Source organism: Phoca vitulina, unplaced genomic scaffold (genome assembly GCF_004348235.1).
Source record: "Phoca vitulina isolate PV1807 unplaced genomic scaffold, GSC_HSeal_1.0 scaffold16, whole genome shotgun sequence".
NCBI lineage: Eukaryota > Metazoa > Chordata > Mammalia > Carnivora > Phocidae > Phoca > Phoca vitulina.
In genome coordinates this window covers 7,115,229-7,131,559 of record NW_022589719.1, presented here as the reverse complement: position 1 = coordinate 7,131,559, position 16,331 = coordinate 7,115,229, and the positions used below count along the sequence as shown (strand labels likewise).

At 37.3% G+C, this 16,331-nt stretch overlaps 1 protein-coding gene across 2 annotated transcripts in view; it reads right to left on the bottom strand.

The window, feature by feature from the left end:
• The window catches only part of BBOX1 (gamma-butyrobetaine hydroxylase 1), a 59,637-nt gene that overhangs the window by 17,246 nt on the left and 26,060 nt on the right, over positions 1 to 16,331 (bottom strand). For both annotated transcript variants that reach the window (XM_032414419.1, XM_032414418.1), the window contains one exon: positions 15,992 to 16,190. In XM_032414419.1, the coding sequence (XP_032270310.1) occupies positions 15,992 to 16,190 (199 nt within the window). The remainder of the gene's footprint in view (positions 1 to 15,991; positions 16,191 to 16,331) is intronic.

Here is a 16,331-nt window from a genome sequence, read left to right as displayed (position 1 = left end):
AGAATTTAGGGACTTGGGCCTACAGAGTTCCTCACAGTCTGGACTTTGCTGATTGTGTATCATGATGTGGTTCAACATGTTTCTCTGTTCTCTCTGTTTCTAGAAAATTTGCAACTAAATGCAGAGGCTTGGACAAATTCTATTTCCTCTCTTTGGCAAAACTATAGATGGCATTGTACTCTTCTGTTAAAGACACAGAATGTCAAGATGTCTTTCTTTTTGTGATATTTGTACATACTTAGGCTCAGTGGCTAGATTCACTAATTCATTGGGGGTCCCAAATAGTGAAGTTAATAATTTCTTTTAATTTCTTTTTCATTTGTCAGTACTTTTAAAAATATCTACTTTCCTTCATCTAGTATTTGGTTACCCCATGTAGTAGCTACCTAGGGATACTGAGATAAATACTTGATTCTTTCCCTTTATTTACCATTTTATAATGTAATGGATTAGTTTTCTACCACTCCAAGATGAATAATTAGTTTTTTTAAAAATAATTTTATTAACGAGAATGCATTAAAACTAGATAGAGGTAATGGTTTCACAACATTGTCAATGTACTAAATGACACAAAACTGTACACTTTAAGATTGTTAATTTTATGTTATATCAATTTTACCTCCAGGACCAAAAGAAATAACTTGACTTAAAAGTTAAGAAAAAAAGGTTAATAAATGAACTAGGGATTACTTGCAACTCTGTCAGGAAACTAAATCAATATTCAGATTTTGTAAGGCTTTTCCCTCGGCAGATTGAGACAATGGGTAATTGGAAGGAAGTTGTGTTTTAAAATAAGGCAAAGCTGTTTTGAAAAATGTGTCACCATATATGCTTGTCATTTTCTTGCTGTCATAATATCTACTTATTAATTTATGTTCACTTTAATCAAATCATTTTTCAATAAATCTATATTGATTACTTATTCTATTCCAGGCATTGTTTTAGCATTAGAGATATAGCAGGGAACAAGAAAGACAAACAAGTAATTACCAAATGTAATAACAGAGATAAGTGCTATAAAGAAAATAAACCAAGGTAAGGAGATAAGGATTGGGGGCCAGGAGAATATCATGGCAGAGATAATGCTTTGGGAAGTGCTCCAGAAGACCTCTAAGAAAAGGAGAATGTGAATTTCTGGGTGATGTATTTTAGGGAGAGGAATCTGAAGTGAAAGGTAGGGTTTCTTCCCCATTCTCTGGGATTGAGGATGAAACTATTTGGCTCTGTTTTTTTGTTTTGTCTTATATTTCATCTAAATGTAAAATGGAGGGGCCTTGGGGTGGCTCAGTCAGTTAAGAGTCTGCTTTCGGCTCAGGTCATGATCTCGGGGTCCTGGGATCGAGCCCCGAGTCAGGCTCCCTGGTCAGTGGGGAGTCTGCTTCTCCCTCTCCCACTTCTCCCTCCTGCTCATGCTCTCTCTCTCTTTCAAATAAATAAATAAAATCTTTAAAAAAATAAAAAAATAAATTTAAAATGGAAAACCTGGTAAATCTTCCACCAAAGTTTAAAGAACCATCTCTGTGGCCATAAGCTGGAAAGAGACTCCATGAAAGAAGAGTATATATAGCCTACTGCAACTAATTTCAAATATGAGTCAGACAATCCATTATACTGTTGACTGTAGCCAGGAAATACATGTTCTCTATGAGCCTCATGTCACTCTGTGACCCAAACCTAATGTAGATTCTGCCTGTTGTCACAATCAGCATTCTAACAATAATCAACATGTAGGAAAGGATTTAAGGATACAAAAAAAGTAATTCCATCAAGTTGTGGAATCTATAATGTCTTCTAAGAAGACGATGCTTTTGACATTGTGAATAGGAAATGACTATATTTAGATTTTCTTTTCAAGAGTGATGATGGTTTTGCATTGATTCACCTACATTCCCTTTCCTGGGTCCTCCTATGATCAAGGGTAAACTCACTGAATTTTCATGCGGCCAAGAGCTGGCTGAGATTCAAGGTGCATGTTTTAGCCAGGGAATGGATCTTTCCTTTGTTTGACATTAACTGGCTTGTACAGGGATGGGGCCTGTGACTTGGCATCATCGGAGCAGTTCTCCAGCCCTCTGTGCTAACTGGCAGGGAATAATAAACATTTTTAAGCCCTAAAGTGTCTGAGGCACGGTGTGGGATACATAGCCTAAAAGTCTATGCTCTCACATAATGATAAATCCCAGGAGAGGGGCTTGCCAATTCCAATCATAAAACATTCTCATAATTGTCTAACATAAGTCTGGAAAAATCCTAGAAATGTCATTTGGTCTACCTTTCTACCTCCTTATAGAAATGAATCATGCCAAGAAAGCTGCTGCTGATTGTTTATGACCCTAAGCTTTCACGTTTCCTTCTCAAATCCAAAGGAAAACAGCAGAAATAAATGCAAATGTGATCCATTGGCCTGTGGAGAAACTGTTTTTTAAAAGCCCACTCGTGGGGCCTTAGTGAGATGAGGGTGTATTTATAAGCATCTTTCATTAGAAGCAGATTCTAATGCTCCTCCAAGTAAAGCAGCTCAAGCAGACTGTCAGAAACTGTCATGACCAAAGCAGAGGTGCAGGACCCAATTTTTCTAAAACTCAAGAGGCAGGCTCAGCATAGCATCTTAACCCATTGGTATAGACTTGCCTGGTATTATGCTGGGACAGGCAATTGAAACTGTGCTCATAATTCTGCTTTTGCCAGAGATCCTATTTTAAACAAATCTAGGTATTTCCACTGAGCTACTTGTGTCATTCTCAAAATCGGATAAACCAAAACACAGACTCTTAACTACAGAGAAGAAACTGATGGTTATAATATAGAATTCTATATTATATATAGAATTATTATTATAATATATTATATTATTATAATATATATAATTATATATATATAATTATATAGAATATATATTACTATAGATTATATCATGATGCACACTGAGTGATATATAGAATTGTTAAATCACTATACTGTATACCTGAAACTAATACAGCACTGCATGTTAACTATACTGGAATTAAAATTAAAAAAAAGAAATTTCTTTTATATTTTCCATTTAAGGATTTTGTCAAAAGCTCCTGTACATTAAAATCATGACTTTTAGAGACTATTTTGTGGGCTTCGTTTGAATACTTATTCACTAGATCCACTCCAGTCTAGATGGCCAGTCATAGATATTCATGATATTTCATGAAATTAATAGTGTTTTGTGACAAATTTGATGGAATGCTTAAATATTGTTTTTGCTAGATTTGTTCTTTATACCCTTGGTGTGATAGATTTTATAATCTTTTGGTTAGCAGCTCACACCTGGAAAACCATGTTAGATTTATTTTTAATCTTTTTCTTTTCTGAAGTACGGCTTACGTGAAAAGATGTTCTACAACTGCAACCTGTATTTCTTATCACCAACAGCTACAATCTCTAATCTCAACCTGCTGCAAGCTGCTCTCATCAGGTAACAGAAGAATGCCTTCTTTTGACTATCACTATTTGTTCTGTTAGATCTAAAACATAATGCTCATACGTTATTTTTATTTTTTAAGTTCTAACATAGACAATTATCTCCTAGCGGTGCCTGGGTGGCTCAGTTGGTTAAGTGTCCAACTCGTGATTTTGCCTCAGGTCATGTTCTCAGGGTCGTGAGATCGAGTCTGTGTTGGGCTCCATGCTGAGTGGAGAGTGAGATTCTTTCTCTCCCTCTCCCTCTGTCTTTCCCCTCCCCTGGTCTTGTGTATGCATTCATGTGAGCACATGCTGTCTCTCAAATAAATAAATAAATCTTAGAAAAAGAAAATTATCTCCTAGCTAAAATAAACAAAAACATTTATAATCATCCAAAGGAATATTACACTGTATATCATTTCTTTTTAATTTTTTAAAAAGATTCTATTTATTTATTTGAGAGGGAGGGAGTGAGAGAGAGAGAGCAAGAGCAGGGGGAAGGAGAAGAAAACTACCCACTGAGCAGGGAGCCCGATGGGAGGCTCGATCCCAGGACACTGGGATCACAGCCTGAGCTGAAGGCAGACGCCTAACCAACTGAGCCACCCAGGTGCCCCTATCATTTCTAACTGTAGTTGGGACAAATCCCCATATGACTTCCCAGATGCAGTCACCCTTCTGAGCTTCAGATATTTATTTTTCCATTATCACTTGTTAGACCCACACAATGGGCCAGGAACTGAGGATGCAGGTGTGAACCGAGCAGACATGGTACTTGCACCTCATGGAACATACGATCTATGGGGAAGAAAAATCAGTGTGACTTACCTTCCAAAGCTGAAGTACAAGGTGTTATGAGAATAAAGAAGTGAAGATTAGGTCGAGACCTGAAGATTGAGTAGGATATACCTAGAAGGGGACAGGTCATTGTGGGCAGAAGAAATAGCATGTGAGAAGGTCCGGTGGAGGGAGAGAACACAGCCTCTTAGGGGAAGTGATAGAAGTCAAATATGGGCCAGAGTGGGGATGGTTTGCTCTATGGTTATTCCTGGCTTTGCTTCAAATTTCTCCTTCCCTTATTGTCCTGTAAAGTCTTACCAAAAAAAAAAAAAAAAAAAAAATCTCATCAAGTTAGGAACTGAGTTGAAACATACTCTTTATCTCATAGCATTTAACCCACTGCCAAAAATATTTGTTGAATGAAGGCATGGACTGTAAGACAGTAAATTGTGTTATGTTCCCGACTGTCTGGCTATTAACTTTAGTCCTGGCCAAAGCTATATGTTTTAGGTATATTTAAATTATGAATAATTTGGCCACCAATCATTCCTGTTGTCTGATTCCTAGGGGAAGCGTTACAGTTGTTTGTAAACAATACTTGGCAAAATTGCTAGAGTTGTGTTTTAAAAAGCCATCATCTTTTCAGTTCTACTTATATTGTGGACACTCATTTTTACATTGCATTTATTCCTGAAAATGAAAAACTCCATACCATTTTTGGTGAGAATTAATATCCCCACTATAAACTGGAAGAACAAAAGTAACCTGTCTGATATCTAGCATTGGTCTTACTCAATCCATTAAACTCATATGGAAATCTCCATGAAGCATAAAGATACAAAGCAAACAAGGAGGATCCTGGGGTGATGATGGTGACATAGTTCTTAATCTCTCTGAATTTTCTTCATAGGACATCTAGTGTGCAGACCCAAAAACTCAGGGACAACATCTAAACCAAAATTAGGTGACAAGATATATCCATGAAGCCCAAAATATGAGTGGGATATAGAGACGACTTTCCAAAGCCACAATATGTGGCATCAGAAACGGTGCAGAGGAGGAAGCAGAGGGAAGCAACTAGGTACTGGATGGATCCGAAAAATTCCCAGAGCACTAATGACAGGTACTGGAACCTGTAGACAGGCACCTTGAGAATAGCAGTCAACCTGGGAGGTATGTTCACCTTCCAACTTAGCTGCCTGTGAGGGGTCCGTGGTAAGGGACTGGATTAGTCTGGGCCCTCAGGAACTCGAAATACTTAACAGATAAAACTCTCATCCATGAGGAAGCTTCCTCCTGAGAAAATGACGCCAAACTGAGCATTCCGGGGACAGTAAGGACAAAGGAAAAAGAAGTTCCAGATAAAAGTAAAGGAGAGAAACCAGGAGGTCTTAGAAGGTTATCAGCCATTGTTTTGAAATACAGCTTAAAACCATAACAAAATGTTTCCGAATCATATCTCCTTTTAATAATTAAGAAAAAAATTCACATAAAAATTAGAAATAGCACATGATTAAGGTTTAGTTTCATAAAGTTATTTTAAGAGAAAAAGAGAATGAATAGCAAAATAACATACCTATAGATAATATATGCCAGAAGGATATGCCCCCCAAAGATAAAAAATGTTCTAGTTTTTCTAACTTCTATTTTTCTATTTATACCTACTTCTGTTGAGTCCAGAAGACATTAATGAAATGATACAATATATGAAAGAATAACTTACATCAGAGATAGAAACTCAGAAAGGGAGTGATACACTCAGAAAGGAAAAATTTTAAAAATCATTAAAAATGAAGACTAAGCTAGAAGGGATGCAATATTGAATAAGCACAACAGATAACACCTTTGGATGAGGAGAAGATAAAAAGGAGAAAAACTTAAATATCAAAAAAGACAAGAGATAAGAAAGATCTGAGAGAAAGTAATAAATTTTAATTAACAGAAGATTTAATATACACATAATATGAATCCTCAAAAGAAGAAATCCAGATTAAAGAGAACAATTATTAAGAACTATAATTAAAAAAAATTCTTGAAATTAAAAAAAAAAAAAAAAAAAAGATTTGAAACATTGAAAGACCAAACCATACACTCCCTGAAAAAGTTACCCCAGAATATCCAACACCGAGATATCCTATAAAGTTACTGGTCTTTAAAAAGAAAAATCTTTTGGGCGTCCAAGTAAAAATATCAAATTATTTATAAGGGAAAGAAAATTAGATTACCAATAAAACTGTAGTGACATATTAAAGATGATGTGAGCCAAGAATTTTATATTTAGCCAAGCTGATTTTCAAGTATAAAGATCTTAAATTGCTGTCAACATGCAAGAATTTAGAGAATATTGTTCTCTTGGGCCCTTCCTGAGGAATTTACAAGAGCATAGGATTCAGACAACCAAAATGAATAGAGATACGTTCACACAGGCACTGGTCTAAGTAGTAAATTTTATTTACTCACAGAACTACTAATGGGGAGAAAAAAATATATAAAAAATCTAAAAAATTGGGAAACCAGGGGCACCTGGGTGGCTCAGTTGGTTAGGCAACTGCCTTCAGCTCAGGTCATGATCCTGGAGTCCCGGGATCGAGTCCCGCATCGGGCTCCCTGCTCAGCGGGGAGTCTGCTTCTCCCTCTGCCCTCCTCCCTCTCATGCTCTCTGTCTCTCATTCTCTCTCTCTCAAATAAATAAATAAAATCTTTAAAAAATAAAAAAAAATAAAAAAATAAAAAAATAAAAAATTGGGAAACCAAACTACTGTTAAAAAAAAAAAAAGGGATGCTCAGGAAAACAAGGTAGTGAATACCATAAAATTCAGGAGAGCTATTACATTTGGGGAGAAAAGAGAGGTTTGTGATTGCTTAGGGCATGTGGATTGGTTCCAGAGTGACTGGCAATGTTCTATTTCTTGACGTGGATGGTGTTTCAAGAGCACGTGCCTTACAAAAATTCATTTAGCTATATATTTGTCTTATGTGATTTTTCTGTGTCTGGATTGTATTTTACCATGCGAAGTGCTTTTTTTAAAATTTATTTTGAAAGGTTAATAATACTCCCAATAATAAAAATAAAGACAGGTAGTGATAGAAAGATGGCAACCACCTCTAAAAACATAAAGAAAAAAGTTTTAGCAATTTCCTCCAAAGTTCTAAAGTGTTTCATTATGAAAAACTAAGAATGCAGTGCATTGCAGAAGAAAAAAAAAAAAGCTTATGAGAATTCCACATTAAGCATATTTAGTTTTTTGGGGGTGGTAGGTCAAATTGTGCTTAATTTATTTCAACAGAACAGGAGCTAGATGCTGGTTTAGATTTTTGATGTGCAAGGTTAAAATATAAACTTCATTTTCTCTTGTCACAAGTTATTTAATTCCTTGTCAATTGTCACTTTCCCTTTGCATGAACAGTTGGCTATAATTTGAACTTAATAGATGGGATGGGAATGAATATTCTGGTGCTGTTGTTATGACTTAGTTTGAGAAATTTCTATATAATCCTGTTAAAGTGTTCCCTTGCATCTGAGCTATAAATATGTGTGGAAGCCACATTTGGTAGTTAATAATTCTTATGGCATTAGGAACTATGGGGGGAATGCTAGATAAACCACCATACAAGTACAGTGCCAAGGAAAGACTGCAGACTGTTGAATCAAGTAAACTTGGGTTTGAAGCCTGATTCTTCTACCTCAGTTTCCTTATCTCTAAAATGGGAATAATGGTTCTTATTAGAATTGTGAAGATTCAAGATAATGACTGTAAAACATTGAGTTCAATACTTGGCACATAAAAGGTGCTTAACAGGAAATTATTTTGTCCCAACCCAATGCTCAGAGGAAAATCGAGGAGGTAAGGGGGGGTCAGGGCTTGTGGAGAAGCAAGTGGTTTACTAGGGTCTCAAAATTTCTTCAAGTGATTTCTAGGGGAGCATGAGACACAGAAATTATTTTTCCTTTCATTCATGAGATGATCTCATACTCAAGTGGTTTTGCTGGCAGCAACTTTAATTACTGCGAAACTGAGTATTACAAAGGGAACCCCAGGGACTTTCTCTTGGCTGATAACATAAGCTGGGGTTCACAATGGCCGAAAGAACACAGCTTGTTACTTTGCTTGGGAAACCCTAAAACTCACAAGAATACACATTTTAAAGGTTCTCCCCACCCCTACTCAAACACTAGGGTCAGTACTAAGTCTAAAACAACTCATTAAGAAATCCCAGTATGAAGTTTTTACAAAGTAGGATGGAATTACAACTAGATTCAGAACTCAGACAGGTTTTCTTTGTTTTCTTCCCAAGTCTAAATTGCTTTTAGGTTGGTTTTTCATAACTCAGAGCCATTTTTATTCAAGAAGGGCTATGTGGTTTTCTCAAACAATTTCTTGGCTAGAAACTTCACCAAAATGGATAAACTTGTTTTTTCTTTCCCTGTTAAGTCTCCACACTTCACAAATGTTTTCTAGTAACATGTATATCAAACAAGTAGCTGTTTCAAAGTCAGGTTTGGAGGCAGTGCTAATGGTAGGAGCAAATTCTAAGGGGCCGGAAGCCAAGGAATAATAATATTTTTCACTCATATACCCTCAATCACTAATACAACCGAATGTGTGAAATGCTGCTGGGCTGGCTTACAGAAATACTAGCAGAAATCCAGTGAATGCTGGAAAGGATATATTCTTGCACTCCCCAGAGGCCATTTCAATATTGTTAATTCTTAACTGGCCTGGCTGGTGTATTTGACAAACAGCCCACTAGAAACATTTTTGGTTTGACATGATTTTATTCATCTGATGAAGCCTGCATGCAAGGCGCTCATGCAGATGCAAAACTGGGCAGCAGGAGTAGCCTCTTATATTTTCCAGCAAACTTTCATCTAAAGGTTTCAAAGGGCATGCCAGGTATTAAAACGGTCCTGTAGAAAGAGAGAAGCAAGTCCTCAGTAGAGGAGAATCATAGAGCTCCAGGAAATTACATGAAAAGCTTAGATCACCTTCTCACCTACAAATAGCCAGTGGTGGAGCCATGATTCAACTGTGTTTCTCTATTGGTCCTACAGGCAGCTCTCTGAGCAGTAATGTAATGCAGATGCTCTGGGGCGTTGGGTTCTCAACTCTCCCCCCATTTTTTAGGAATGAAGTGTTCCAAAGTATTTATTTAAATTTCCCCACTACCATTTGTAACCTTGTAAGTTTTATTCAGTAATTGTACAGCTTCCATGCTTGTCTCCACAAGATAAAATCTGACTACTACCAGGATCCATTAAGTTCCTTTTACCCCTTTTTCTCATTGTCGCTGCCTATTTTATTCCTGATGTTGGTGTTTCAGAAAAACATATTTTTCATTTTCACCTCATTATTCTTATTAATCTAATAAGAATATGGTAATGTGGTAATGCAACTTGCTTATGCCAGCAAATAAAACATTCTTAGAAAGAAGAAAATCTGAAACTTCTGGACTGTATTCTAGGAAGAAGGCAGTCTTGCTAGCTAAGGTTGAAATTTGTATTTTCTTCTGCTTGACTTTCTGACGAAGAAGGGTTGCTCAGAGTTGCTCACAAGGTTAATTTTCTCACTAAGGGTTTACAATGCTGGGGCGCCTGTGTGGTTCAGTCGGTTAAGTGTCTGTCTTTAGCTCAGGTCATGATCCCAGGGTCCTGGGATTGAGCCCCACATTGGGCTCTCCGCTCAGCAAGGAGTCTGCTTCTCCCTCTCCCTCTGTTCCCTCTCTCTAGCTCTCACTCTCTCTCTCAAGTAAATAAATAAAATCTTAAAAAAAAAAAAAAGTCGACAATGCTAAGAAAGAATTTTTGATGTCTTGACCAAATGAAGTCCTCAATATCTTAGCATACATTCCCTTTTATTAAAATTCCCTGAGTGCTCACTGTGTGCCAGGCACTGAGCTAGTACTGAAGATATCATTCTGATTAGGCCACCATTTCAGTCTACAAGGAGCTCGATATGACAGCAATGATGGCAATGAGATATGCATGCCTTATTTTCAGAGATTATCCTGTTACAAGCAAAACAGCTAGTTAATACACAATGCTGGTGGTAAATACTTTAAAAAATCGACACTGAATCTCTTCCTTCTCTCCGTGTCACATGCATGTACACACACACACCATTACATGAACTTATGTAAATAACAAAACCCTGACCTGGCCCATTTAATTCGTTGTCCAACCAATTGGAAAAGGAATATTTTCATAGTATGATTTTGCCCTTTTAGGGAAGAACATTTGATCTTCTCAATGTTTTCTTACCAGAAGTATGGTTTCAAAAGCCCATGACCAGTAAGCATTACTAAAACCCAGTAAACAGACAGTAAGGATATCTTACAGCAGAGCGGTTGATTTTCTTTCACACTGCATGCATCTCTGCTAGAAGCAGAATCTTAAAAAAAAAAAAAATAGAAATTGCCTTACTAGATGTTATGAATATGCAGGAGAGAGGAGAATTTCCACTTCTCTTTTTGGCTAGGTCATTCAGAATGCAAAACGGGGTCATTTGAGTGAGGAGTAAAATGCTTATTTTGTTTTATTTATTTGCCTGGGCTTGGAGATGAGGTGCTGGTAGTGATCTCACAGAGGGTAGTGATCTCACAGAGGGAGAGGGTTATCTTTCCTAGAGCTACAGAGGCTTTTTCGTAAAGTAGAAACCCAAATCTAGGTCAGAACAAAATGCCTAACACAGTGCCTTGCACAGTGTAGTGTACAGATGGGTAAAACAATAATACTGCCAATCAAGACATTCAGTGTGATCAACAGCGACTGTACTTCCTTTCGGATTTATTTTGCTGGTAGCATTCTTGAAAACATTCTAACTTGGTATAATCATTGAGGATGGCAGTGTATAGAAAAAGTCTAGTTTACAATGACTATTTCCCATTGGGTTAGATTGTATCATAAATTCAGATAATTTCTTCAATTAAAAAATTATCATAAAAACCACAATGAGATATCACCTCACACCTGTCAGAGTGGCTAAAATCAAAAGCATGAGAAACAACAAGTGTTGTTGAGGATGTGGAGAAAAAGGAACCCTCATGCACTGTTGGTGGGAATGCAAACTGATGCAGCCACTGTGGAAAACAGTATGGAAGTTCCTCAAAAAGTTAAAAGTAGAACTAATTCTACTACTGGGTATTTACCCAAAGAAAACAGAAACACTAATTTGAAAAGATACATGCACCCCTATGTTTATTATAGCATTATTTATAATAGCCAAGATATAAAAGCAGCCCAAGTGTCCATCCATAGATGAATGGATAAAGAAGATGTGGTGTATATACAGTGCACATAAAAAAGAATGAGATCTTGCCACTTGCCACAACATGGATGAATCTAGAGGGTAAAATGCTAAGCAAAATAAGTCAGTCAGAGAAAGACAAATACCATATCACATGTGGAATTTAAGAAAAAAAACCAAACGAACAAAGAAAAAAGGAGACAAAGAAACAGAGTCTTAAATATAGAGAACAAATTGGTGGTTGCCAGAGGGGAGGCTGATGGGGAGAGCATGAAACAGATAAAGGGGATCAAGAGTATACTTATTGTGAGGAGCACTGAGTAATGTATAGAATTGATGAATCATTATATTGTACACCTGAAATGAGTATCACTCTGTATATTAATTAAATGTAAATTAAAAAATAAATAAATAATTAAAAAAAAAATTATCCAGAATGATATTTTGGCTTTTGGCCAAAAAGTCAAAAGGCTTTTGGCCCCACTCTGTAAAAACTATATCGATCCAAATGTAAGATCTAAATCCTTCTGAAAATGTTATCTCATTACATACTGTTCTACATGTATATATCTGACAAAATTGACAATGAGAGCTTCTTTACCAAGTCTTATTCTTTTCTCCCAGGAGTGCTTTCATCATCAAGGCAGTAAGGTTGCTGATCATTTCACAGAGTTGCATGAAAAAAATATTGTCTAGATGATGCACTGACAAAATAATGATAAGCATCTGAGAAAATATAGACATGGAAATGATATATACTTTTGTCCTCAAAGCTATTACCATTTTGATTTAGTATTTTAACATAATTTTATGATTATGAAATGCTCTGATAATTTTTGCATTCACCTGTTGCTTTATAGAGTTTTGAAAACATCTAGGTGTGCATCTATTATTAAACATTTATTCCTTACCTACTATATGCTAAGACTGTGCAAAATGCTGGAATCTACTGTTTTTACTTCTCTGACCAACACTTTAACAATTGAGATGACAGCCAAGAACCAAAAATAGATATTATAATTCTCACTTTGGACCCATGCATTCAAATTCTCCAAACTAGTAATCCTATTTGAATGGAAAAGTGCTAGGTGGATATTTGTTTCCCAAGGGAGGCATGTGTAAAGTGGTATTATTTTTGGCATCTAAGCAAGAGTAGAAACCAGGCTCCTTGAAAAATCTACATGGAATGCAAGGTTAGCCTTTAGACTTCCTCTTCCCGCTTTCCTTTCCCTATCCTTCTATGTCTGGCAATCCCTCCTCTCCATTATTTATTGCCTTCATTTATTCATTGCATTCGCTCACTCACCTGTCAATTATTTTTCAAACAAGAATAAGGCTCTTTGCCAATGGAGAAACAAAGCTATGAAAGAAAGGGACCACGTTGCAGGCAGCTGCTGATTCTGTTATAAAGATAAGTCATGTCCAGGCATTACCACATCACAAAGAAGAACATGAAAAATGCCACTTGGTGTATATAACTATAAGAGCTGAGAGGATGTAAAGCACCCAAATTCTACACCAACTGAGACCTGCCTTCTCTTGAAGTAACCCCTCCTCTCAACCAGAGGTTTGTAACCTTAGCTGCACACAAGAATCACCTGCAGAGTTTTTAAAAGTCCTGATACTCAGGTCAAATCCAAATCCTGTTTTGAAAAATCTCTGGAGAATGGACCCAGATGTCACCATTTTTAAAATTGGCTATTCCGATGTGTAACCTCAGTTGAGAACTATTGCTCTAAATATCCCTTCTTCTTTTGAATCTCATGTTACAGAAATTTTAATATCACTTTCCACATTACTGTGGAAAGGGGCAGAAAAGGGAAATCACTTCAGGAAAACATTCACTTTCCTCATTCTCTTAACAAAAAACACATAAGCAAACAAAAACAAAGCAACAACGGCAAAACTGTCCTCTTCTGTAAGTTCTTGAGGTAATGAATTAAAAATTAAAATTAAAACAAAAAACAAAAAGCCCACAGAGATCTTGGTAATCAGTTGTGGAAGTAGCAGTAAGGTGGCTAGAGAGGCCTTTCTTGGCATGTGGTATAGTTTGAGAGATTCAGGGAAGAAATGTGATCCTCTGCATGGAAGATGAGATTGAGTAGGTTAAACCTGTCTGGTTAGATGTAAAGGTCTTGGAAAAAGGAAATACAACAGTAGTGGGAGGTCTGATTTGTTTTTGACAACAAACCTTGAGTATTTATTCCAGTAAATTTCACAAGATTAGATCAATTAGATCAGTGGTCAAATTATCAAGCCATTTTAGGATTTGTGACAACAAAACAAAACAAAATGCAAGTCATAAATCAGGACTAAGAATCTGACCCTGAATATGATGGGTGGGGGTGAGCATTAGGAAACTCTAACAAAGAGCCCCCCAAATTTGGCTGCTGTTGTGAAATTGTGACATTTGTTGCATAGATACAAAAAGTCTGTTGTCAGCAAATAAAAACTAGGTAGAAGAATATAGAAGAGATTTATTTTGAAGTATTCTCTTTACTTCTGGTGCCTAAAAGCATCCTTTCCATGTTCTTCCTTAATATCATTGATAGTGACGTGGATTAGGAAGCCCGTGGATAAAACAGACCCGGATTCTAACTCTGGTTCCTTTTCTACTACCTGTGAAAACTTGGGTTATAGTTTAATTCTCTGGACTTCAGATTCCTTATCAGCGAACTGGGGGAAATTACCTATTTCAGAAAATTGTGAACATTAAAGAACAAATAATTAGATTGAGGCTCTTAATAATTTCAAATCTTTTTCCAACTCTTTGTTTTGTCTGTTGTTACTGATATAATCTCTAAAACAGCTTAAATTTTTTTAAAGGTTTATTTATTTTAGAGAGAGAGAGAGAGAGAGAGAGAACAGGCACGTGCAAGTGAGTGGGGGAGGGGCAGAGGGACAGAGAGAATCTCAAGCAGACTCATGACCCTGAGATCATCACCTGAATCAAAATCAAGAGTCAGCTGCTTGACCAACTGAACCACCCAGGTGCCCCAAAACAGCTTAAATTCTTGCAGATGTAGGGGAGATAAAAATTATGTAGGACACAGTGTGCTAATGGTAGCAGTAAGTTCTTGGGGTGGGGGTGGGGGCTGGGTCATCTAAGCCTACACGTGATAGAGTCTTCTGCCATGAATAAACTTGATCAAATCATTGGGGGCAAGAGATTAGTTATTTTTGATCCTCTGTTTATCTACAGACAGGTTCTTACTCTAGATTAGGGGTGGCAAACTCAAGGGCAGGCAGGGCCCTTGCAGGTCTGGGGGGTGGTGGGGCCACAATTTGAGCAACTGGAGCGTGAGAACATGCTCTCTTCAAGGGGCAGCCTCCGCATACATCAAGCAGGTTCCTGGCACACAGGGATTTAGTCTCAGTTGTTGCCAGATTTGATTTTTCAAGAAAAGTCAGATCCATATTTAATGTAAAATCTCCCAGTTTTTAAGTGTTGACAACTAATTCTATTTTCTTTCAACATCCTGTGGGCCAACCAAAACATATCTGAATACAGCCTGTGTGCTACCTGTTTTGCAACCTTTGGATTTTAAAGGTCATTTTCACTCCCAATGCCCTCTGCTCCGTGAGCCCAAGAATCATTGTATACGTCCCGCATGAAAGGTTCACCCTACAGATTAGAAATACAGTCATACCCCCCACTTCCAAATAAGTATTTCCTGTTGTTAGTGTTTCATTATCCATAATGAATGTTACCTCCCAGGCAATTCTTATGCAAACAGCTTCTTGTTCCAAAGTTAAAATCAGATACATTTCCTGTTACTTGCCAAAGTGCATAGACCTAATTTTCTGCATGTTAGTTTTATCTTTTTTAACACATCTGGGGGCTGCTTTCACTTCCCCAGGGCCCTACTTTATTTTGCGCCAAGTCTTGGGCGGTAAAACTTTAATGAACTTCAGCATTTATAAAAGTCTTGGAGAAACACAGTCTTCCATCCTACCTGCTGTGAACTGAACGGCGCTCTCCCCAAAATCAAGTGATGAAGCCCTTACCATCAGTGTGACTGTATTTGGAGATGGAGCCTTTAAGAAGGTGATTAAGGTTAAATGAAATCGTAAGCCCTTCTCCAACAGGACTGGTGTCCTTATAAGAAGAGGAGGAGACACCAGCAGTGCAGGGGCAGAGAGGAAAGGCCATATGAGAACCCATCTCCAAATCAGGAAGAGAGCTCTCGCCGGAAACCAAACCTGCAACCACCTTCATCTTGGACTTCTGGCTTTCAGAAGTCTGAGGAAATGAATTTCTGTTGTTTAAGCCACCCAAACTCTATGGTACTCTGTTATGGCAGCCCTAGCAAACTAACACACCCTCTATAACTAGCCTGTCTTTGATGTCTGTTGCCCTTGGGCTTTTAGAATCCTTTAAAATCCCAGTTAGGGATTTTAGGCACGTCTTCCCATTTGACTTCCTGCTCAGGGCATTATGGAAATTTCGTATCTCCAATCATAAGTGTCTCCCTTCTGGGAAATATATCAAACTTTATATATAATGGCAGAATACAAACTATTTGGTGACTCACCCATAAAATGTGAGATAAAGGAAACCAATCCTTTTCCCAAGTTTTAAAACTTGTCCTCGTTTGTCAGATGCTCCTGTGAGTCGTACTATGCCTACTTTCTTGAGGCTGGAGAGCCACTTGTAGGCATGTTCATCATTTTTTAAAACATCTTCAAAATCCAGTGTAGGTAGCTGGAGCTCTGTGCCCCAGTACTGACATTCTGTGAATAAGAAAAAGAAGAAACCAGATGGGATTATGTTGCTTTTATATAAAATGAGAACCTCCGAGAAGGGACTAGTTCATTGAAGTTGACCTTTGATTTATCATGGGATTTACGAAATTTCAGTCACATTCGAATTGC